The sequence below is a fragment of the Sorghum bicolor genome, chromosome 6 (genome assembly GCF_000003195.3).
Source record: "Sorghum bicolor cultivar BTx623 chromosome 6, Sorghum_bicolor_NCBIv3, whole genome shotgun sequence".
NCBI classification, from domain to species: domain Eukaryota; kingdom Viridiplantae; phylum Streptophyta; class Magnoliopsida; order Poales; family Poaceae; genus Sorghum; species Sorghum bicolor.
Window position 1 is genome coordinate 56,588,796 of NC_012875.2, and position 19,036 is coordinate 56,607,831.

At 42.3% G+C, this 19,036-nt stretch overlaps 1 protein-coding gene across 1 annotated transcript; it reads right to left on the reverse strand.

Moving 5' to 3' along the window:
• On the reverse strand, positions 13,673–17,606 carry LOC8074720 (probable receptor-like protein kinase At1g30570). Its single transcript, XM_002448503.2, has 3 exons — positions 16,881–17,606; positions 16,722–16,775; positions 13,673–16,596 (listed from the first exon to the last, which is right to left on the reverse strand). Exon 3 carries the CDS (start codon positions 16,552–16,554, stop codon positions 14,011–14,013), a length of 2,544 nt encoding a protein of 847 aa, XP_002448548.1. The 5' UTR covers positions 16,555–16,596; positions 16,722–16,775; positions 16,881–17,606; the 3' UTR covers positions 13,673–14,010.

The window sequence follows — 19,036 nt, forward strand, 5'->3', positions numbered from 1 at the left end:
TCCATCTTCCCAGGTGATTGATGGGGGGCATGTTTAGGCTTTGTTTGGCCCTGTTTAGTTACTCTGCTAAAAAATTTTCATCCACCCCATCGAATCTTTGGACACATATATAAAATATTAAATATAGATAAAAAATAAACTAATTACACAGTTTGGTTGAAAATCACGAGACGAATTTTTTAAGCCTAGTTACTCCATTATTAGCATTAAGTGCTACAGTAACCCACATGTGCTAATAATAGATTAATTATACTTAATAGATTTGTCTTGCAGTTTCCTGACGAGCTATGTAATTTATTTTTTTTATTAGTTTCTAAAAACCCTTCCCGACATCATTCCGACATATTCGATGTGTCACCGGATGTGTCGGAAGGATGTCGGGAGGGGTTTTTAGAAACTAATAAAAGAACAAATTACATAACTCGTCAGGAAACTGCAAGACAAATTTATTAAGTATAATTAATCTATCATTAGTACATAGGTGTTACTGTAGCACTTAAGGCTAATCATGGAGTAACTAGGCTTAAAAGATTCGTCTCGCGATTTTCAACCAAACTGTGTAATTAGTTTATTTTTTATGTACATTTAATGTTCTATACATGTGTCCAAAGATTCGATGGGATGGATGAAAAAATTTTGGGTGGGAAACTAAACAGGACCTACATCTAAAAAGGATTTTGGATTTTAACAATATAACACTTTTATTTTTATTTGACAAATATTATCCAATCATGGACTAACTAGGCTTAAAAATTATAGACAAACTGTGCAATTAGTTTTTGTTTCCGTTTATATTTAGTGCTTCATGCATGTGCCACAAGATTCGATGTGACATTAAATCTTAAAAAATGATTTTTGGGTGAAGTAAACAAGGCCTTAGTTCCAATTTTTTTGATTTCGACACTGTAGCATTTTGTTTTTATTTGAAAAATATTATCCAATCATGGACTAACTAGGCTTAAAAGATTTATCTCGTGATTTACAGGCAAACGGTGCAATTAATTTTTATTTTCGTCTATATCTAATGCTTCATGCATGTGCTCCAAGATTTGATGTGACGGGAAATCTTGAAAAGTTTTTGGTTTTCGGGGTGAACTAAACAAGGCCTTAGTTTAAAAGATTTATGATTGATGGGGGGCATGTTTAGTTTTAAAAATTGGACAGACTTTAGTATTTTTGTTTGTATTTAATAAATATTGTCTAATTATAGACTAATTAAGTTTAAAAAATTTATCTCGTAAATTATATGCAAATTGTATAATTAATTATTTTTTCTATATATATTTAATGCTTCATACATACGACGCAAGATTCGATATGATAGAAAATCTTGCGCGTATGTATGCAGCATTAAATATAAATAAAAATAACTAATTATATAGTTTATTTGTAATTTGTGAGACGAATTTTTAAAAAATAGTTAGTTCATGATTGGATATTATTTGTTAAATATATAAAAAAAATACTATAGTACTCATTTTATAAAATTTTTTAAACTAAACAAGCCCTGAGCGATGAATATGGAGAGCACTGAAAGCACACTGTACGGACATCTCGTCTCCAACGGAGCTAGCCAGCCACTTTGTAAGCTGAGCCAGAGGTGAGAGTGAAGAGAAAAACAAAAAAAAGTAAAAGAGTCTTGACAAGCAAAAATAGACCTATAGTGTCAGTGCAGGCACACAAGTATTTCCTCCATCTCTAAATAATTATCATTATTTGATGTGCGCGCTACAAATAACTTGATTTTGTAAAAAATACATGAAATATTTATAACTTAAAATAAATTTATTATAAAGTTAGATTCAAAGATCATTTCAGTGATACTAATCACGTACCATAAATATTACTCCCTCCGTCCCAAATTATAAGTCATTCCAAGAATCTTGGAGAGTCAAAGTTTTTCAAGTTTGACCAAATTTATATAGCAAAATAATAACATTTTTTTGTACCAACCAAGTATCATTAGATTCTTTGTTAGTTATATTTTCATAGTGTACCTAATTTATGACATAAATCTTTATATTTTTCTCTATATTTTTGGTCAAACTTGAAAATACTTTGACTCACCAAGATTCTTGAAATGACTTATAGTTTGGAACAGAGGGAGTACCTATCATAAGGTTTACATTCTATAAACCTTGTGATGTGTAGAATTGTGAGATAAATATTTCTTGATGGACTTGAATTTCTTTGATTTATTGAGCCTAGTTAGTTTATAATTAAACAATATTTTTTAAATACAAACAAAAAATGCTACAGTGTTTTGAAAAAAAATTCGTTGAGGAACTAATCACGAATCACGGTCTAATAAGTTAGGTTCTACTGTTATGGCTGGGTCCAAACTTAGGCCTTGTTTAGTTCCAATTTTTTTTTGGAAAATAGACATTATAGCACTTTTATTTATATTTGACAAATATTGTCCAATCATGGACTAACTAGGCTCAAAACATTTGTCTCGTAAATTACAGGTAATTTGTATAATTAGTTATTTATTTTATCTATATTTAATGCTTTATGTATATACCGTAAGATTCGATGTGATGGAAAATCTAAAAAATTTTACTATTTTTGTTTTAGAACTAGACAAGGCCTTTGGGTAACGATGGCACAACACATCATGGTACAGTTAGGCCATAGTGCTTGATAGTGTCATGTCGGGGATATCATGTTGTATAGTGCGAGTGTCGTGCTAGGGTCGGACCACCCGTTTGGCTATCTATAAAAGGCGTGGAAGGATATAGATATTTGATGTTTATTGGTGAGTGTGAAGTTACTGGGTGCAATAGCGCTAGCAAGTTCACTTTTTAACGTTCTCTCTCCTCCATGTTATAGAGAATATGAGGTCAGCCAACGACTTCTTCAACCCGTCAAGGATGCCCCGAGGTATTGGTTGGGCCTTGTTTACTTCCCAGAAAATTGTGCAATTTTTTTTAAATTCTCCGTCACATCAAATCTTTAAACGCATGCATGAAGTATTAAATATAGACGAAAATAAAAACTAATTGCACAGTTTGGTCGAAATTGACGAGACGAATCTTTTGAGTCTAGTTAGTACATGTTTGAATAATATTTATCAAATATAAACAAAAGTGGTACTATTACTATTTTGCAAAATTTTTTAGACCTAAACAAGGCCCTGGTTCCCAAACACCCCTGCCATGCCCCGGGTGTAGTGTCGGCATAATATTACTTGACGCTGTTTGGTTGATGTTTAAGGCCTTGTTCAGTTTCCAAAAAGTACCCAAAATATTTTAGGATTTTCTGTCATATTGAATCTTATAGCATATACAGAGAGCATTAAATATAGATAAAAATAAAAACTAATCACATAGTTTGCTTGTAATTTACGAGACAAATCTTTTAAGCCTAGTTAGTTTATAATTAGACTATATTTATCAAATATAAACGAAAGTGTTACAATATCTGAAACCAAAAAAATTTTACAAACTGAACAAGACCTAAGGAGTATTAGGTAGCCAAAAGTACAACATAACAGTCACTATTCTAACTCTAATTTGTGGCACCGATTTTACGCGCCACAAGTGTAGCACCCCCGCAACAGAGAGCTTGGCAAGCGGCATTCATCAAACAACCTAATCTTCTTCTTTATGGCTGGTGACTGGTGAGCGTGAGCCGTTGGGCACGCGCATGTGCCAGGTCGCGGCGCCCGCGTCCCCGTGCGCAGCCCGGCAAGGTGGAGTGCTGAACGTACTCGCGCGCGGCCGAGAGAAACTGCGGCTGCCTGCCCCGGCTGGGCACACATACGCGGTGAAGTCGCCGCGGCCTTTCCACACCCGTCACCCGCCAGCCAATGTGCCGCTGCCACCCGGCGTGCCGTGCCGCAGCCGTGCACGACACTACGCTGTACGCGCGAGGAGCAGAGCTCGCCCCGGGCCCCGTCCAAGGCCTTGGTCAGTTCCGAATTTTTTTATTTTGATAACGTAGTATTTTCGTTTTTATTTTATAATCTATACCTACCTAATAATAAATCATGAAAATTTCAGTATGCCAATTTTTCTATCCGCTCCGTCCTGTCTGCCACTTCGACTCGCTCACGTATCGAATCCAGACAAAATAGGAATCCAAATCAGACTACATTTCCTCCTCAAATCAAACTAATAAATTCATTGCTACCTCCATAAGACCATGACTCTTCAAATCAACTATTTTGAAACAAAATCAATACAAATTATAGATCGAGCTCGCCAGTGGATGGATTTCGTCTAGACTCAAATTCAATACAATTACGAAACATGTGCCGCCGGACCAGACAAAGGAACAAATAGAGAGGCACACCAAATCGAGACCATCACCACTGAGAATGAATAAAAAACACCATATCGATACAAATCTAAATCCAAAGACAACAACTTATATAAAACCAAATTAATAAATTTGTTTTTTTTCTTCTCCACACACGAATCAATCGAGGAGAAAATCAAAGAAATATAATCGAAATGAGAAAATCAGAGAAATATAATCGAAATGAGAAAATCAGAGAAATATAATCGAAATGAGAAAATCAGACAAAGCATCAAAGAGAGTCGTGCTTCTAGGGCGCCTACATCGCCAGCCAAGACCGCCTGTTTCGCCGGCTTGGTGCTGGCCGGCCAGGGTGCCCGTGCCGTCGCCTCCCCACAAGCACGCATCCAGATGCACCCATGCCGCCGGCCAGGTCTTCCTCGCACATCGGCCATGTGGCATGTGCACCTGCGTCGCTGCCTCCGCGAGGCCTGGCCAGGCCTAATTCACGCACGGTGGAGGAAAGAAGGAGTGGGGAGGAGCAACGACCGCGCCAACTGATAGAGGAGCGCGAGGGAGCGATGGCTATATCGGTGAGCGGCGTAGGCAAGCTACGCTGGCATTGGGGATCAGCCGTCGGCACCGGCGAGCGAGCGAGCGAGTGAGTAGCTTTGTGAGCGAGCGGCGGCCATATCTGTTCGTGTGTCCTGGACATATGTTCCTTTATTAATCATATTGAAGAAATGTGACACACGTACGTGGGCTAGGGCCCAATATTTACCAACCGACCAAGGCCAACCCAAATTTGTTAAAAAATACTCACTGTGCTACAAATTATAATAAAGGAAAATAAATATTTAAAATAATATATATCTATATACCTCTGTATAACTAATATTAAATAGCTAAAATTTATGCTCATTCTTTTGGTACGACCATCTACTAATCTATACCTATTAATAAAAAGTCAAAATTTCAGATTTTTTTCATCCGTCCATTTTTGGTCAATCTCCCTCCGACTCTAGGACATAGAGGCGTCCGGACTCCGCGATACGGATTCGATTCCAAAGCTTAGTCGTGTATGACCCGGACTCATAATAACATATATAGAATTTTCTTGTGATAAACTGCATAGATAAGAGTTCTAATTTTAATAGAGCTTTTAATATGAAAATTTCTTTCGACACATACGTGTAGTTACTCTTATCTTCAATAAACCATATATCTTTCCCAAATATATAATTGTGAAAATTTCAGTCCATCATATCTTTATATGTCCACCGGTCCAAGGATAATTAGACGATGCTCCTCTCATTTGGATCTGGTTTCTTAATATTTTTAGCTTATTTTCTGTTTATGGCACGGGGACTCCGGGTCCAATTGGTTTAGGGGAAAAAAAGGAGAGTTATGGGCTAAATCTAACTCGAAAGCCTAACACGAGTTAAACCATTTTTAGACCGAAACAAGCGAATAGTTGGGCTCGAATCCAAAACGACCAGAAATTTTGCCTTTTTATTATTAGAGAAGAAGAAGGAGGAGGAGAAGAAGGAATTACATATTAGGACTTTGATTTTTCTTCTGCCTCTAATTGACATCTAACTAAATAAAGAAAAGCGGAGCAAAATAAAAAATATAATTCTTATCCTTTTCTATTTGACTACGAAGAGTTCTATTTACAATACTTAGGATGTGAGGAATCTATTTATATTAGGACTCCTTCTCCATATTGGTTTAGATGCAAGTTATTTTAACTCGTATGAGCACGGATTATATATAAGTCCAGATAAAAGACTCCATAATTCGGTAATTAGAGAAAGGCAGACAGAAAAAATGAATGGATAAAAAAAAGAGTCTGTAATTTTATCTCTTTATTATTAGGTGTAGATATATATAATTAGATAATAGAGATATAGATATAAAACTAATAGTTTTTTCTCCCGTTGCAACGCACGGGCATTTTTGCTATATACATATACTAAACAAAAATATAGGAACAGTCCAAGGCGGATTTAGCACCTGCCGTAGTTGGTTAAAACAGGAGCGCCCTCACGTAATTGGCTAAAATATAGGTTGGTTTGGACTTCTAAGTTTTGACGATGTTATAGAAAAATTAATATCGCCAAACCTCTATTATATATTGAAATGGACTCTTGTATGTAAAGACCAACCGTCCTATAAATATAAAGGATAATGATGGATTGACAACATATAATCAAACCTATCAAATACATCTACTATTATTTTTCATCATATCTTACTATTTAATTATAAACTAACTAGACTTAAAAGATTCATCTTAATTTACAATTAACTGTATAATTAGTTTCTTTCGTATATTTTCATATGTGTATCGCAAGATTTGATGTAATGAAAAATTTTGAAAAAAATTTAGTTTTTTGTGTGAAGTAAACAAGGCCCAAGTTCCAACCACGTCGCCTGTGTTCAGATAAACGGTTTTTGGGCCTTGTTCAGTTCAAAATTTTCCATCACATCGAATCTTTAGACGTATGCATAAAACATTAAATATAGATAAAAACAAAATCTAATTGTATATTTGTCTATATTTTACGAAACAAAATTTTTAAATCTAGTTAGTCTATAATTAAATAAAAATTGTCAAATGCGAAAATGCTGGGGGATCAAATCGGCCGGGAGTCAACTTTGTGCTCCCCGACATGGCGGACGTACGGCTTCGTCTTCCTCGGCGCATCACCACGGCGACATATTGAACGGTGATGAATGAATTCTCACGAGAAGTTCATCTGAAGTTGTGGTTTGATTGCAGTACGAAGTTCAACTTTGGACTACCCATTTCGTACCGTACCTATAGCCTCCAAAGGTCGTGTCCTCTTATCCAAGTACACGACTATTTGGAAGCGGTGCGATCGATCAAACCCACCGTACGGTCCAACCATGCTTGCTGAAGCTGAAACACGTGGCATGCATATTCGGTGAAGTCATTTTTTTTTGTGTAGCTAGGGGTATCTTCGTGTTGTAAAAGAAAACGATTCCATTGACGACGGAGCCCCCGCTTTTTCTGACACTCGTGCGTGCTTCAGAGACGACGACGCTGCGCATTGAGAATTCAACTTGCTCTGGTATACAAGCAGGTCTGCACGCACACAATCAGCTGCGGTATGCGAATCTTTTAACCCTACAATATTTGTTAAATAAAAACGAAAATGCTACAGTAACGAAATCCGAAATTCTTTCGGAACTAAACGAGCCCCTACAGCGCTGGCGCCGACGACGACTGGAATCCAGCAGCAGGTCTGCAGGTGCGCGCGCGGACGACGCCGCTCTCGGCTGCCACCAGCACGGCGCGGTGGTGTTCTCGTGGACCGCCCGGAAGCAGAGGCAGGCCGCGCCGCGACCCCACGCGGTGCACCACGGCCACGGTGAAGTCGCCGCGGCCTTCCACACCTGTCGGCAAGCAGCCACCGATCCAACATCGAAGCGCGCGTTCTTGGCCTCGGACCGTCTGACGAGCCATGCCGGCTGCCGCAGTATAACCGCAGACCGCAGGCAGAGATCTACTGCAAGTTGTGCGGCAGCGCGCGGTTGTAACGAAACAAACATTCGAGTGATTTGCATCTCTTTTTTCTGTTATCAGTTGGGTCACTGGGGCGGTCTTTTACAAGTGATCTTCGTTCGGCATATACCTATGGGCTATAGGAGACTAGTGGATTGTGCGCGCCCCGGCGCGCAAGAGCAAATGATACAACGGTGTTTTGAGCAATACTAAAAATAAATAATGATATATGTTGAAAATATTAAATATCATAGTCATGCTTATTAACAATCATCGAGTTTGTCAACCGGTACATGGAAGGATAGTATGGCCTTGTTTAGTTCCTAAAATATTTTGCAAAATTTTTCGCATTCCCATCACATTTAATCTTGCGGCACATGCACGAAACACTAAATATAGATAAAAGAAATAACTAATTACACAATTTATCTGTAATTTGTGAGAAGAATCTTTTGAGTCTAGTTAGTCCATGATTGGACAATAGTTGTCAAATACAAACGAAAGTGCTATTGTTCATATTTTGCAAAAAAAAATTGGAACTAAACAAGGCATATGTTACAAAAGTATTGTACACCTGCGATGATATGACATAAGGTAAAAGCAGTCTTCGGTTGGCTAAAAACATAGCGTTTATTTTGTGTTTCTTTTCAAGCTGCATAGAAGGATGATCAGTAGTTCATGCTGCGGTCGGATTCGCAGCTAAATTCATGTTCGCTTGAGTTCCGCACCGGCGAAAATCTTTCTATATCTGAGAAAATATGAAACTATTTAGGAAATCTAGATGTATGATCTTACTTTTTTTATGACTGGGTTAGAGAGTTTGTAATACGTGCCTCTTACATGTAGGCTTTGAGTATTGGTGGATAGTTTAGAAGAAGAAAGCATAGATTTAACAAGAATAAAGCTAAAAAAATGTTATACCTAATCCAATGAGTACGAAACTTTTACCATTGTTCAAACATATAATAATGAGCCCACTATAAAAATTTTACCACAAATGAACAATATGAAAAACATATATGATTTGTTCTTATTAATTATAGAAAAACATAGATTTAAAGCTACAACAAAAACTTTGTACTAAAGCCTTGTTTAGTTCACCTCCAAAACCAAAAACTTTTCAAGATTCCCTGTCACATCGAATGTTGCGGCACATGCATGGAGCATTAAATATAGATGAAAACAAAAACTAATTGCACAGTTTGCCTGTAAATCGTGAGACGAGTCTTTTAAACCTAGTTACTCTATAATTGGACAATGTTTGTCAAATAAAAACGAAAGTGCTACAGTGTTAGAATCCCAAAAAATTTTAGATCTAAACAACGCCTAAAGTATATCATATTATATATTCATTCCGTAGATCTACTCATCAGGACCCCAACAAAATTAAATTTTTTATTTTATATTTTTTTTGATTTACTACAATTTTTAAAATATTCAGCGGAAATAAATAAATAAAAGACAAAACCACCCTCTAAAATCACGGGTTATTTAACCGGTTTTAAAAATTCAGGGTGTAGAATATCCGGTTTATAGTTTAGGGATGAAGTATTGCACCCTAAATAGTTTGAGGGGTTAATCTGCATCCCACAAATAATTGCATTTCTTTGACTTCTATGATTCATGTTTGACCGTCCGTCTTATTCAAAAATATAATAAATATTATTTTTTTATTTATGACTTATTTTGTTGTTAGATATATTTTTATAATGATTTATTTATTTTATTGTTTGATAAAAAATAAATAAGATGAATAGTCAAACATGAATCGTAGCAGTCAAGAAATGCATTTATTTTTGGGATGAAGGGAGTAGCCTTTTTACTTTTTTCTTTTTTTCTCTAACGACCTCTTTAACCACCGAGAGGTTGAAAGATATCAGAAGCGCACCTTCCTTTTTTTCTATCCAAATACATATCACGCAACATGGAAAAAAGATGTAGATGGACACGTGTACCAATGAAACATTTCAGATGACTTCAAGAGAGATGAGAAATCATGGGGAAAATAAGCGGTGGCAGTTTTTTTTTTGTTTTCTGTTGGTACTTCGCTTGACCACCGAGATGCTAGAAGAAAATATAAAAGGCCCCTCTTTTTTCTCCCTTTTATTATCTAGAACAGAGTACACAGCGGGCAGCACAAATAATTGAGAAAGAAAACACAAACAGAGTGCAGGTGGACACATGACCCAAGAGATATTTTTAACTGCACACTGTAGCAGTAGGTGGAGTGAATTTGGAGCGTTGATCGAAGAATCCAATGGCTAAGAATTTTGGGACGACGTGTCCCATGTAGTCTGCGCCCTTCAACCTGGCCATTGTAGAGAGTAATTACAGGACTGAGGACAGGGGAGATCTTCATGCGACGACATCTGGCGGGGTAGATGGCACGGATGATCGACGTCGCCCCGTCGTCGCCGGCGTCAAAAGATGAGCTTGTTCTGGGGAGTTCCATGATTGGTGGTAAAGTTCAGAGTTAAGACTTGGGATTTCTTTCAGTCAAAATTTGTTTCTACTGGCTACCGCGATCGACAAGCCGACAACCTAGCATCTAGCCTAGCGCTATTTTGCAAAGAATGGCCACTAATAATATAGTCATGACTTCCTCTCGTTCCACAAATTCTCCAAAGCTGAACCGAAGAAAATCAATCTGATCTTCCTCCCAGCCGTGCGATCAAGATTAGGAATTCTCCCGCAGCTGTGGCCCTGGCCCATGCTTGCTATTGCTACCCAAATCACAGTTGTTGGTCAAGTCAATTTTCTTTATGGATCGTTGGCTATGTATCTTGGGACCTTGGTGTTGAAATATTGACGGAACTCCTCATTTTTTCCCCAATCTCTTAAAAGACGAATCCTGCCCCACGAAAGCAGGCATCTTATTTGGCCACGTATCCAGTACTTCAAACGGCCACGTGCCCACGTATCTGGCTCGCTTCATCTCCGACTCGATACGGTGATAAGTCGAGAAGCTTCATGGACCGTCTCCTGTGTTGCTCCAGACCAGACTCCTTCCCCTCCACCGCCATGCGTGCCATCCTTGGCGCCGCTGCTCCATCCCCATGGCCCAACCTCCTTCTCACTGCTGCGTCGTCCCTCACCTTCCGCGGTCTCAGAATTAGCCGATGCTCTCGCTTTTGCCGCCTTGTGCGGTTCTGCCATCTCCAGCTTCCTCCACTAGCGCACCACCGGCTCCTCCTCTGAATCAGTGCCGTCACCTTCTACTCCTTGCCGCCAACGCGTTGCACCAGAAGGCCATCCCATTAATAAGGTGCACGCTTCTCTTCAAGAATGTCTCATACTCGAGACTCTTCGGTGGTGGTGGAGCGGCTCTCCCCTTCAGCATGGCAGCCACGGGCGGACCTAGCCTGTGCGGGTGCGGCGCAGCGCAGCGCACAGCCGAGAGGGCGAACTCAAACTCAAACACAAATGACACAGCTCCATCCTCAGTGAGCCCAAATTCGATCCTCCATTGCCCTGTGTTCCTCCCTACCTTTAGTTCTCATTTGACCTGCACCTAATGGGTGCACAGGCAACACAACTCCAACAAACCGTTCTGAATGGGGTGTCACCGAGGAGAAGGACTGTTCTAATGTTTATGATTCTACATGCTACATTGCTAACAGGGAACTAGTAGGTAAAGTGAAGGAAGAAATAGTATTTACTAAATAACTCACTTTCAGTTTTCACTGTAGTCCCAACATTAATGAACATGGACTTATTCAAGCAATCAGACCAATGTTGTAACTATAAGATAAATTGCTGAATTTTCAGAATAGTATATCTTAGAACCAAAATGGCAGCCTGGACTCTGAAGCAAGTAAATACCTCCTCCTTGCACACCATCTTCGGAAAGACAAAGATAAACTAAAATTCTTATGAATAGAAACCGCTACAGTTCCTGTAGCAAAAAATAAGTTCTTGCGTAAAAAAATAAAAAGAAACTGCTAAAGCTGGGATCACTCGGTTCTGTTCAGAGTATTCAGGTTCAGACTGTATTGAACAAACATGGTTGAAATTCTTGGCTGAATTTGCTAAATTTTAGTACTTTTTCCTCCAACATTCCAAAAATTTAGTTGCAGGCGTAAGTAGAAATGTGGACGCCCGCAAAGTCCCAAAACCACCTGAGAATCGGTAAACATAACAATTTACTAACTCAGCTGTGCTTCCTTTTCTCTCTGCACTTGCAACAATGTCTCTATATATGGATCATTGACATCATTTTAGTATGATTGAATGGAACAGGTGGCAGCAATGCCAATTTGGCAATGTGCCATGGAGGCATGGCTCATAGAAGGTCAGGATCCAATCAAGGAGCATCAAACTCACCTGCACTAACCAAAATCAAGTATCAATGATAACACAAAAGTGCTAGGCCGGCACACTCCAAGGGGGGCGCGGCAAAGCCGCGCCGAGTTTTCTAGTATATATACTATGCCGGTGCATGTTCCCAACGTGTTATGCATAAAACTTGCTCCGGACCGGAAGGTTAGCTGATGCTAGGCGTTAGGCGGCGGTCAAGAGTTCCAGGCTACGCGAAACGACATCGCTGCTGGATAGCGGTCAATCATCTCCGCAGTTGTAGCCGTGCACAGCGTTGAGGACCATCTATCTAACTTCGAATAATTCTGCGGGCTTTTGCCCCGCTACAACTCCTGCTGACCCGTGCACGGTGGCTGATCCCGACGCCGGCCGGTCACACTCACTCACACACGTCGGCCGCCGATGAAGCCACCATTGCACCCGGCGCGCACATTGGGCATGCATGTCTCTGATGCGCTCGCTGGTCGGCTTCACGACGACTCGAGGTCGCGTTGCCTGCCGCCGCGCCCGCAGAGCAAATTGGCTGAGGCTTCCCACAAAGCCTCGCGAACCTTCCAAGCGGACGACGTCGTTGCGAGGCCGAGGCCCATGTAGGCCCGACCCGGTGGAGGACCGGATAGGAAGTCCTCGGAAACCCCTCGCGGTGCCCAGTTTTGTATCAGAAGTTCAGAACTTCAGGTCTTCAGCTGCAGCTCAGATTTCTCTTTCTCATGATGAAGACAGGTGTCGCATGATTGATTGATTGATTGATTGATCCATTATAGACTGATGACTGATACCGTGAGGTCGTCTCCCTAATCTCTCCCGGCTGTCACCGCCTCCGTCAAGAGACCACGCCGGTGGGTTGAACGGAATGCCGTAATATGCGTGCCATATTTTCATCTCATCAGAAGGCACTTGCAGGTTGCCGTGACAGGTTTTTTTTTTCGTGCAGTCTGAACCTTGGGCGTTTCGGTAGGCATGGGTCGGACGGATCTTCTTCGCGCACGGCGTGGACGGACCTCGCCGGCGACCCGCTGAATCCCAAGTCCGAACTGTGTCCTGCATCTTTCTGATCCCGTCGCCCTCCTGTCGAGCTCAACTTCCTCCAGGATTCACTGCAAAACAAATGTCTTACAGACATTGAGGGACATACCCGTTCCGTACGCGAGCAAAACAGATACCATCTTCCGGAGCTGCACTACCACTACCACCTTCTGTATCCATTTGGTACATCAAAACTTAACAGTGCAGCTGAGGCTGAAATCGTGTGAAACATACGAAATGACAACAAAAGGGGCATATCTAGACATAGCGTATACCTCCGTTCCAAATAACCAAATTATAGGCCGTTTTAGGTTTGCTAGGTTACATAGCCAAAGATATACTGCGTTAGAAAATAGCCAAAGTTATGTACCTAAAGAAATCAAAACGGCATACAAATTCGGCCGGATGGAGTACTAATTACTAAATAAGAAGTTGCCACTAAGCATTGGCACAAAGAAACCAGGTCAACAATATATCCTCAAAGATAATAATTATCAGTGCCAGTTATACAGGTTACTCAGGCAGCAGTATAAGCATTGGTACAAAGAAGCCAGGTCAACAATATATCTTCAAAGATATCCACTATAGTTATCAGTGCCATTTATACAGGTCACTCAGGTAGCAGTACATGGACGGTGGTTATGCAGATTTCATGATACAGATGTCAAGGAAAATCTTGACACTTCTGTGTCTTTTTTTTGGGCGGGGTTTGGTAATCTACACAAGAAAAGAAAACACTATTATTCTACACTTGTCAAGCAGGAGAATGCCCAAAGGAATAAGAAGCAACTGACAGCTAAAAAAAACTAAGAGAACAATATAACACAACTTTACATCAAGATCATGGCTACAAAGCAAGATTTTTCAGTGAGTTTTGCTGAAGTCAGAAGTTCTCATGTGTCTAGTTCCTCTCTGATACTTGATGGCTTAGAGTGGCGTTCCTCTTCCCCCTCTCTGATGTGAGGGAGGCTAAAGGATATATCAGCGAATCCCAACTCACCGCTTCCAAATGATTCAGACTCTACATTTCGCTTGTAAGCTTCATGGAGCTGCAGCACATACTCAAGATGCCACAGGACCTCGCCCATTGATGGCCTGCTTCTCCCATCATCAGCGAGACATTTCTCTGCAATTTCACCAAACTTCTTCAGTGATTCTGATGAGAAGTCGCCATCCAGACGAGGATCCATGATTGCTTCCAGCGAACGCTGGCGCTGCCACCTCATCGCCCACTCTGCCAAGTTGATTTGATCCTTTGGCAATGTGGGATCTATCACAGGCCTTGCACAAGCAACTTCAAAGAGCACCACTCCAAAAGAATACACATCGGATTTTTGTGTGAGTTGCTGCCTCCGGAAGTACTCTGGATCTAGGTATCCAAAGCTTCCCCTGACTGCAGTACTAACATGGGTGTGGTCGAGCGTTGGTCCAGTTTTGGACAGCCCAAAGTCTGCTATTTTTGCAACAAAATTCTCGTCCAACAGGATGTTAGTGGTCTTTACATCCCTGTGGATTATACCTCGGTCCGCTCCTGTGTGGAGGTAGTGAAGGCCACGGGCGGCACCAATGCATGCATCGATCCGTTGCTTCCATGTCAGAGGAGGAAGGTTGCTCCCATAGAGATGGCTTCTCAGTGTCCCCTTAGCCATGTATTCATACACCAGAATCATCTCTTTCTGCTCTTCACAGTAGCCAATCATTGCAACAAGGTGCCGATGCCGAAGCTTGGAAAGCATCTCAATCTCTGTTTCAAATTCTTTCAGACCCTGGCCACATAGTGTATTAGCACGCTTGATAGCCACTGTAGTGCCCTCATCGAGCTCACCTTTGTATACCTTTCCAAATCCTCCAGTTCCAATGATTAAGGACTCATCAAAATTCTTCGTGGCAGCCCTAATCTCTGCAATGCCGAATCTTCTTCCCATCCTATGACCGATGTTAGAGGCATTTCGTGCCAAGGATGATTTACTGGTTGCACGAGCATCTGTAGTGCTTTTCATAGTCTCATGGAGAACCAACGGATGCCACCCGAGAGGGGCCTCCTTCTTAACAGCTTTTTGTTTCTTTCTTATATAACACCAAGAGAACAGAACAACGCTTGTAACTGCAACTAAAGATGCTGAGCCAATACCAACTTCTTCCCATAGACCTTTATTCTTTCCCCCTTTTGAAGAACTCCTTTGGTTGCCCGTGTCAATATGACCAAGCACGTAAGAAAGGTCGGAATCCTTGCTGAGCTTGAATATCTCCAAACCATTCAGAAGTGCATCAGTACCTGAGGCACTGGTCATGGAATCAGGGCCTAGCTGAAGCCAAAGTGAGTCTGCCTGCTGTGTTGAGTTGTCAAAGAAGTCCTCATGATATGCTTTATTAATTCCCGCAGCCCTCGCATATACATCATAGTTCTCAGCAGCAGTCTTGTTATTGATGTAGATCTTGAAGATCCTCTGGCTGGGCTTGTCATAGACAAGCTCACAGAAATGAAGGCGGACTAAGTAATCAAAGTTTGGGTGGACATAGAATCGCCATGACACGTTAAACCGCTTGTCCACAACCATGTTATTGCTCATGATTCTTGCAGTCTCGTAAACATCAATCGGTGCAACTGATGAGTCGTTGCTTGATACATACATTATGCTTGAAACATTAGACACAGTCTGAGCAGCATTTGTAGAAAACATGAATGCTTCATCAGTGTACCATGGCCTATGGAGATACTGATCACTGGCCGATTTAAGTGCAGGACCTCCAATGTTCAGCCGGTACATTGTCTCAACACCTCTACCGCGCAAGCCAAGCGGAAGCTGCACGCCTGCACCACCAACTTTGCTCACTGTATCATTGAACAAATTATCTGGAGCCAGCATGACCTCAATTGCATTCACAAAGGCAAATGACCCAGGTCTTGGATCAAACTCAATATTCAGGCCATGAGCACCAACTACAAGAAAGTACTCCTTGACAACTGCACTGATGACTGAATTGCTCACAGAGGCTCTCCAAGCAATCTCCTCTGACACATTGAATTTTGAAACAAGCTTGAAATCATTTGCTGTGACATCAAACACAGAATTGTTTGCACTGAAATTCCCGAATGTTGAAGGGAAGAAATGCAATCTGACACAGTAACTTCCAGGCAGCACACTAATGGTATACCAAGTTGCTGCGTCAAAGAAACGGGCAGAACTGTAAAGCGGTCCGAATATTTCATCGGAATTGCTCTTCCCAACCTGTGACGCGGCAATCCCAGGGCTGCTCAAGGTAAAATTGCCCTCAGGGGTTATGTCACCGATCCATCTCCGCCCATCAGCATCAACAGTGCCGTTCGAGCCACAGCTCAGAAGCAATTCACTTCCATGAGCTTGCAGGAACCACAAGTTGAGAAATGCAATGCTCACCACAGCCAGCACAAATGGACTCATCTGAACGTCAATCATTGCCACTTTTAGCTCTTGCAGGTCTCATTTAGTCCACAGAACCTAAAATTAAACAGAAAAGAAGCCTTAAACACAGCAATTACAATAGGCAGAGGTAGCATATAATAAGGAAGATGTTCGTCATTTCCCCTTTAGATCCAAATCGTCAAAGCAGCTAAAATACTTACCAACGAGAGAGAAGCAGAATTTCACCGTCTTCCCCTACTCCTCCGCCGCAGAAACTGAGATCCCAACCAAGAACACGCACGCTGCATCAGCTTGGATCCCACAATATCTCAAGAAAACGACAGGCTAAAGAAGATGAAACTCAGCTGCGGCCACCTTACCTGCGCTAGACCGAGTTCGGCAAATGGGAAGCAGCAGTGCCCGAGTGCTGCCTTCGTCGGATCGGTGAACAGCAGGGGTCTTCACTTCAAAGGCCGCTGATTCACTGCGACCTGTCGCGGGAATCGAGAGGGGACGCGACACTGCAAGGACAGGGCCTATCTAGTATCCAAGTGGATCGCTTTGTCTTCTGGGGATGAACGATTTCTTGGATGGGCGGATGGATTGGCCAGCCCCCCTTGACCCGTGGAGCACAGGAGACACGAGTGCCAACTGTTTGTGGAGCAGGCGCTGCCGGAGGCTGAACTGCTGGAACACAGCAGCCGCAGACGCTACCGATCGAGCCCGAGAGAAGGAAGGAGAGGAGACGAGGAAAAAGGCTGAAAAGGTGCCGTGGCCGTCCTCTACAGCTGACGCATTCCGCCAACCCCAGCCAGGGGCAGGCGGCGCAGACGTCGGTGAAGCGGCGCGCTTGCTGTGCCTGCCTGCCTGCCACGCGTCGCCCTCGGCAGCGGCGTCCCGGCCCGTTGGGGCGGAAAGGCGATGGCGGCGCGAGGGATCGAGCCGAGCCGGCGGCGAGTCTGGATCGATTCCTTGTGCAGGCGGGCGGATGGATGGATGGATTGGTTTCTTGGAGAGCGGCACAAGAGAGACAAAAGCGCAGGCAGAAAGAGGAGGGAAACCAGGGGAAAAGAATGAAGAATTGGGTGTGTGTGTGTGGAGCGGCGGCAGCGGCAAGCGCTACTGGAGCACAGCACTCCGCTGTCTGCTCGCCCAGCTGACGTGTACGCGAGCAGCAGAGAAGCCGCAGCTGATGTGATGTGATGGCTTTTAATTAATGATATTGCAAAGAAGCAAACTCCTCGGCCGTGTTTGCTGATGAGAAAAATTTCAGGATACTATATTTTTGTTTGTTTTGGTAATTATTATCTAATCATGAATTAAGATGGCAAAGATGGCAATTAGGCAATGGTATAGTATGGGCTGCACTGCAAGCTACCCCAACCAATTTCCCTGTCAATCCAAGAAAGATTTGAGTCCATTTATCAGTAATGACTAATGAGGAGACGGTTGAAGCAGGACCATTCTTAGGGCTGTAGCATTTATATGACTTACGTACTTATTATAGTATGACGAATTTGTCATGCCTCATGACATACAAAGCAATGTTAGGTTTATATTACAATAATAAAGTTGAGTTATCCACTGATTAAAAAATGGCATCCTGCCTTGTTCTTGTTCAGTGTCAGTGCTCCTCCTCCTCCTCCTCCTCCTCTGCTTTCTGGGCAGTGGGCCCTCCTTGATTCAGCTAAATTGTTGGGAGGGTGGTGGTGGGTCACATGGATGGAGGGTGGCAGCAACACATGGCCCTGTTCCTCCCTTCCTCTCTTGCCGTGGCCGACTGGCCGTGCCTGCACGCAGAAGCAGATGATGACACTGCCCTCTACTACTTCCCTTGCTCCTCGTCGTCACGTTCACATGAACAGCAGATCACTGGCTGGGGCTGCCCTGTGACCGCCATTGCAGGATGCCCCGAGAAGCTCCGATTCTGAATGGCCAGAGAAACCACGCTCCTGCTGTCAGCTGTGGCAAACCACTCCGTTGCATATATACATACATACATTGACATTGCATGGTGGTGTGCCGGAGCGGTGGACGTTGGCATGTCACCGATTGAGATTCCGATGTTTTTTTAGAAACAGGCATGCAAAAGTTTTGATTGCGAAGGCAGTGCCAATCGCTGGGCGACACTTGATAGTCGCAGCTGCTCCCAAATAATCTAGTCACTACTGTGTATCACAAGCAAAAGCGACGTCGAGATTCTACGCGCCGACGCATCGCAATTCGCATGCATTTCAGTTCAGAGAGGCCGCCGACGCGGAGCGGCGCAGGCGCAGGGAACAAGATGTGCCAACCTCTCACATCAGCGCTGCACTTTCTTTCATCTTCAAAGAAAGGGCGCAATTTGACGCGTCACAAGAAAATAAACTAAGGCCTTATTTAGATATACCAAAAACCCAAAACTTTACAAGATTCCCCATTACATCGAATCTTGCGGTACATGCATGGAGCATTAAATATAGATAAAAATAAAAACTAATTACACAGTTTGTCTGTAAATCGCGAGACGAATCTTTTAAGCCTAGTTACTCCATGA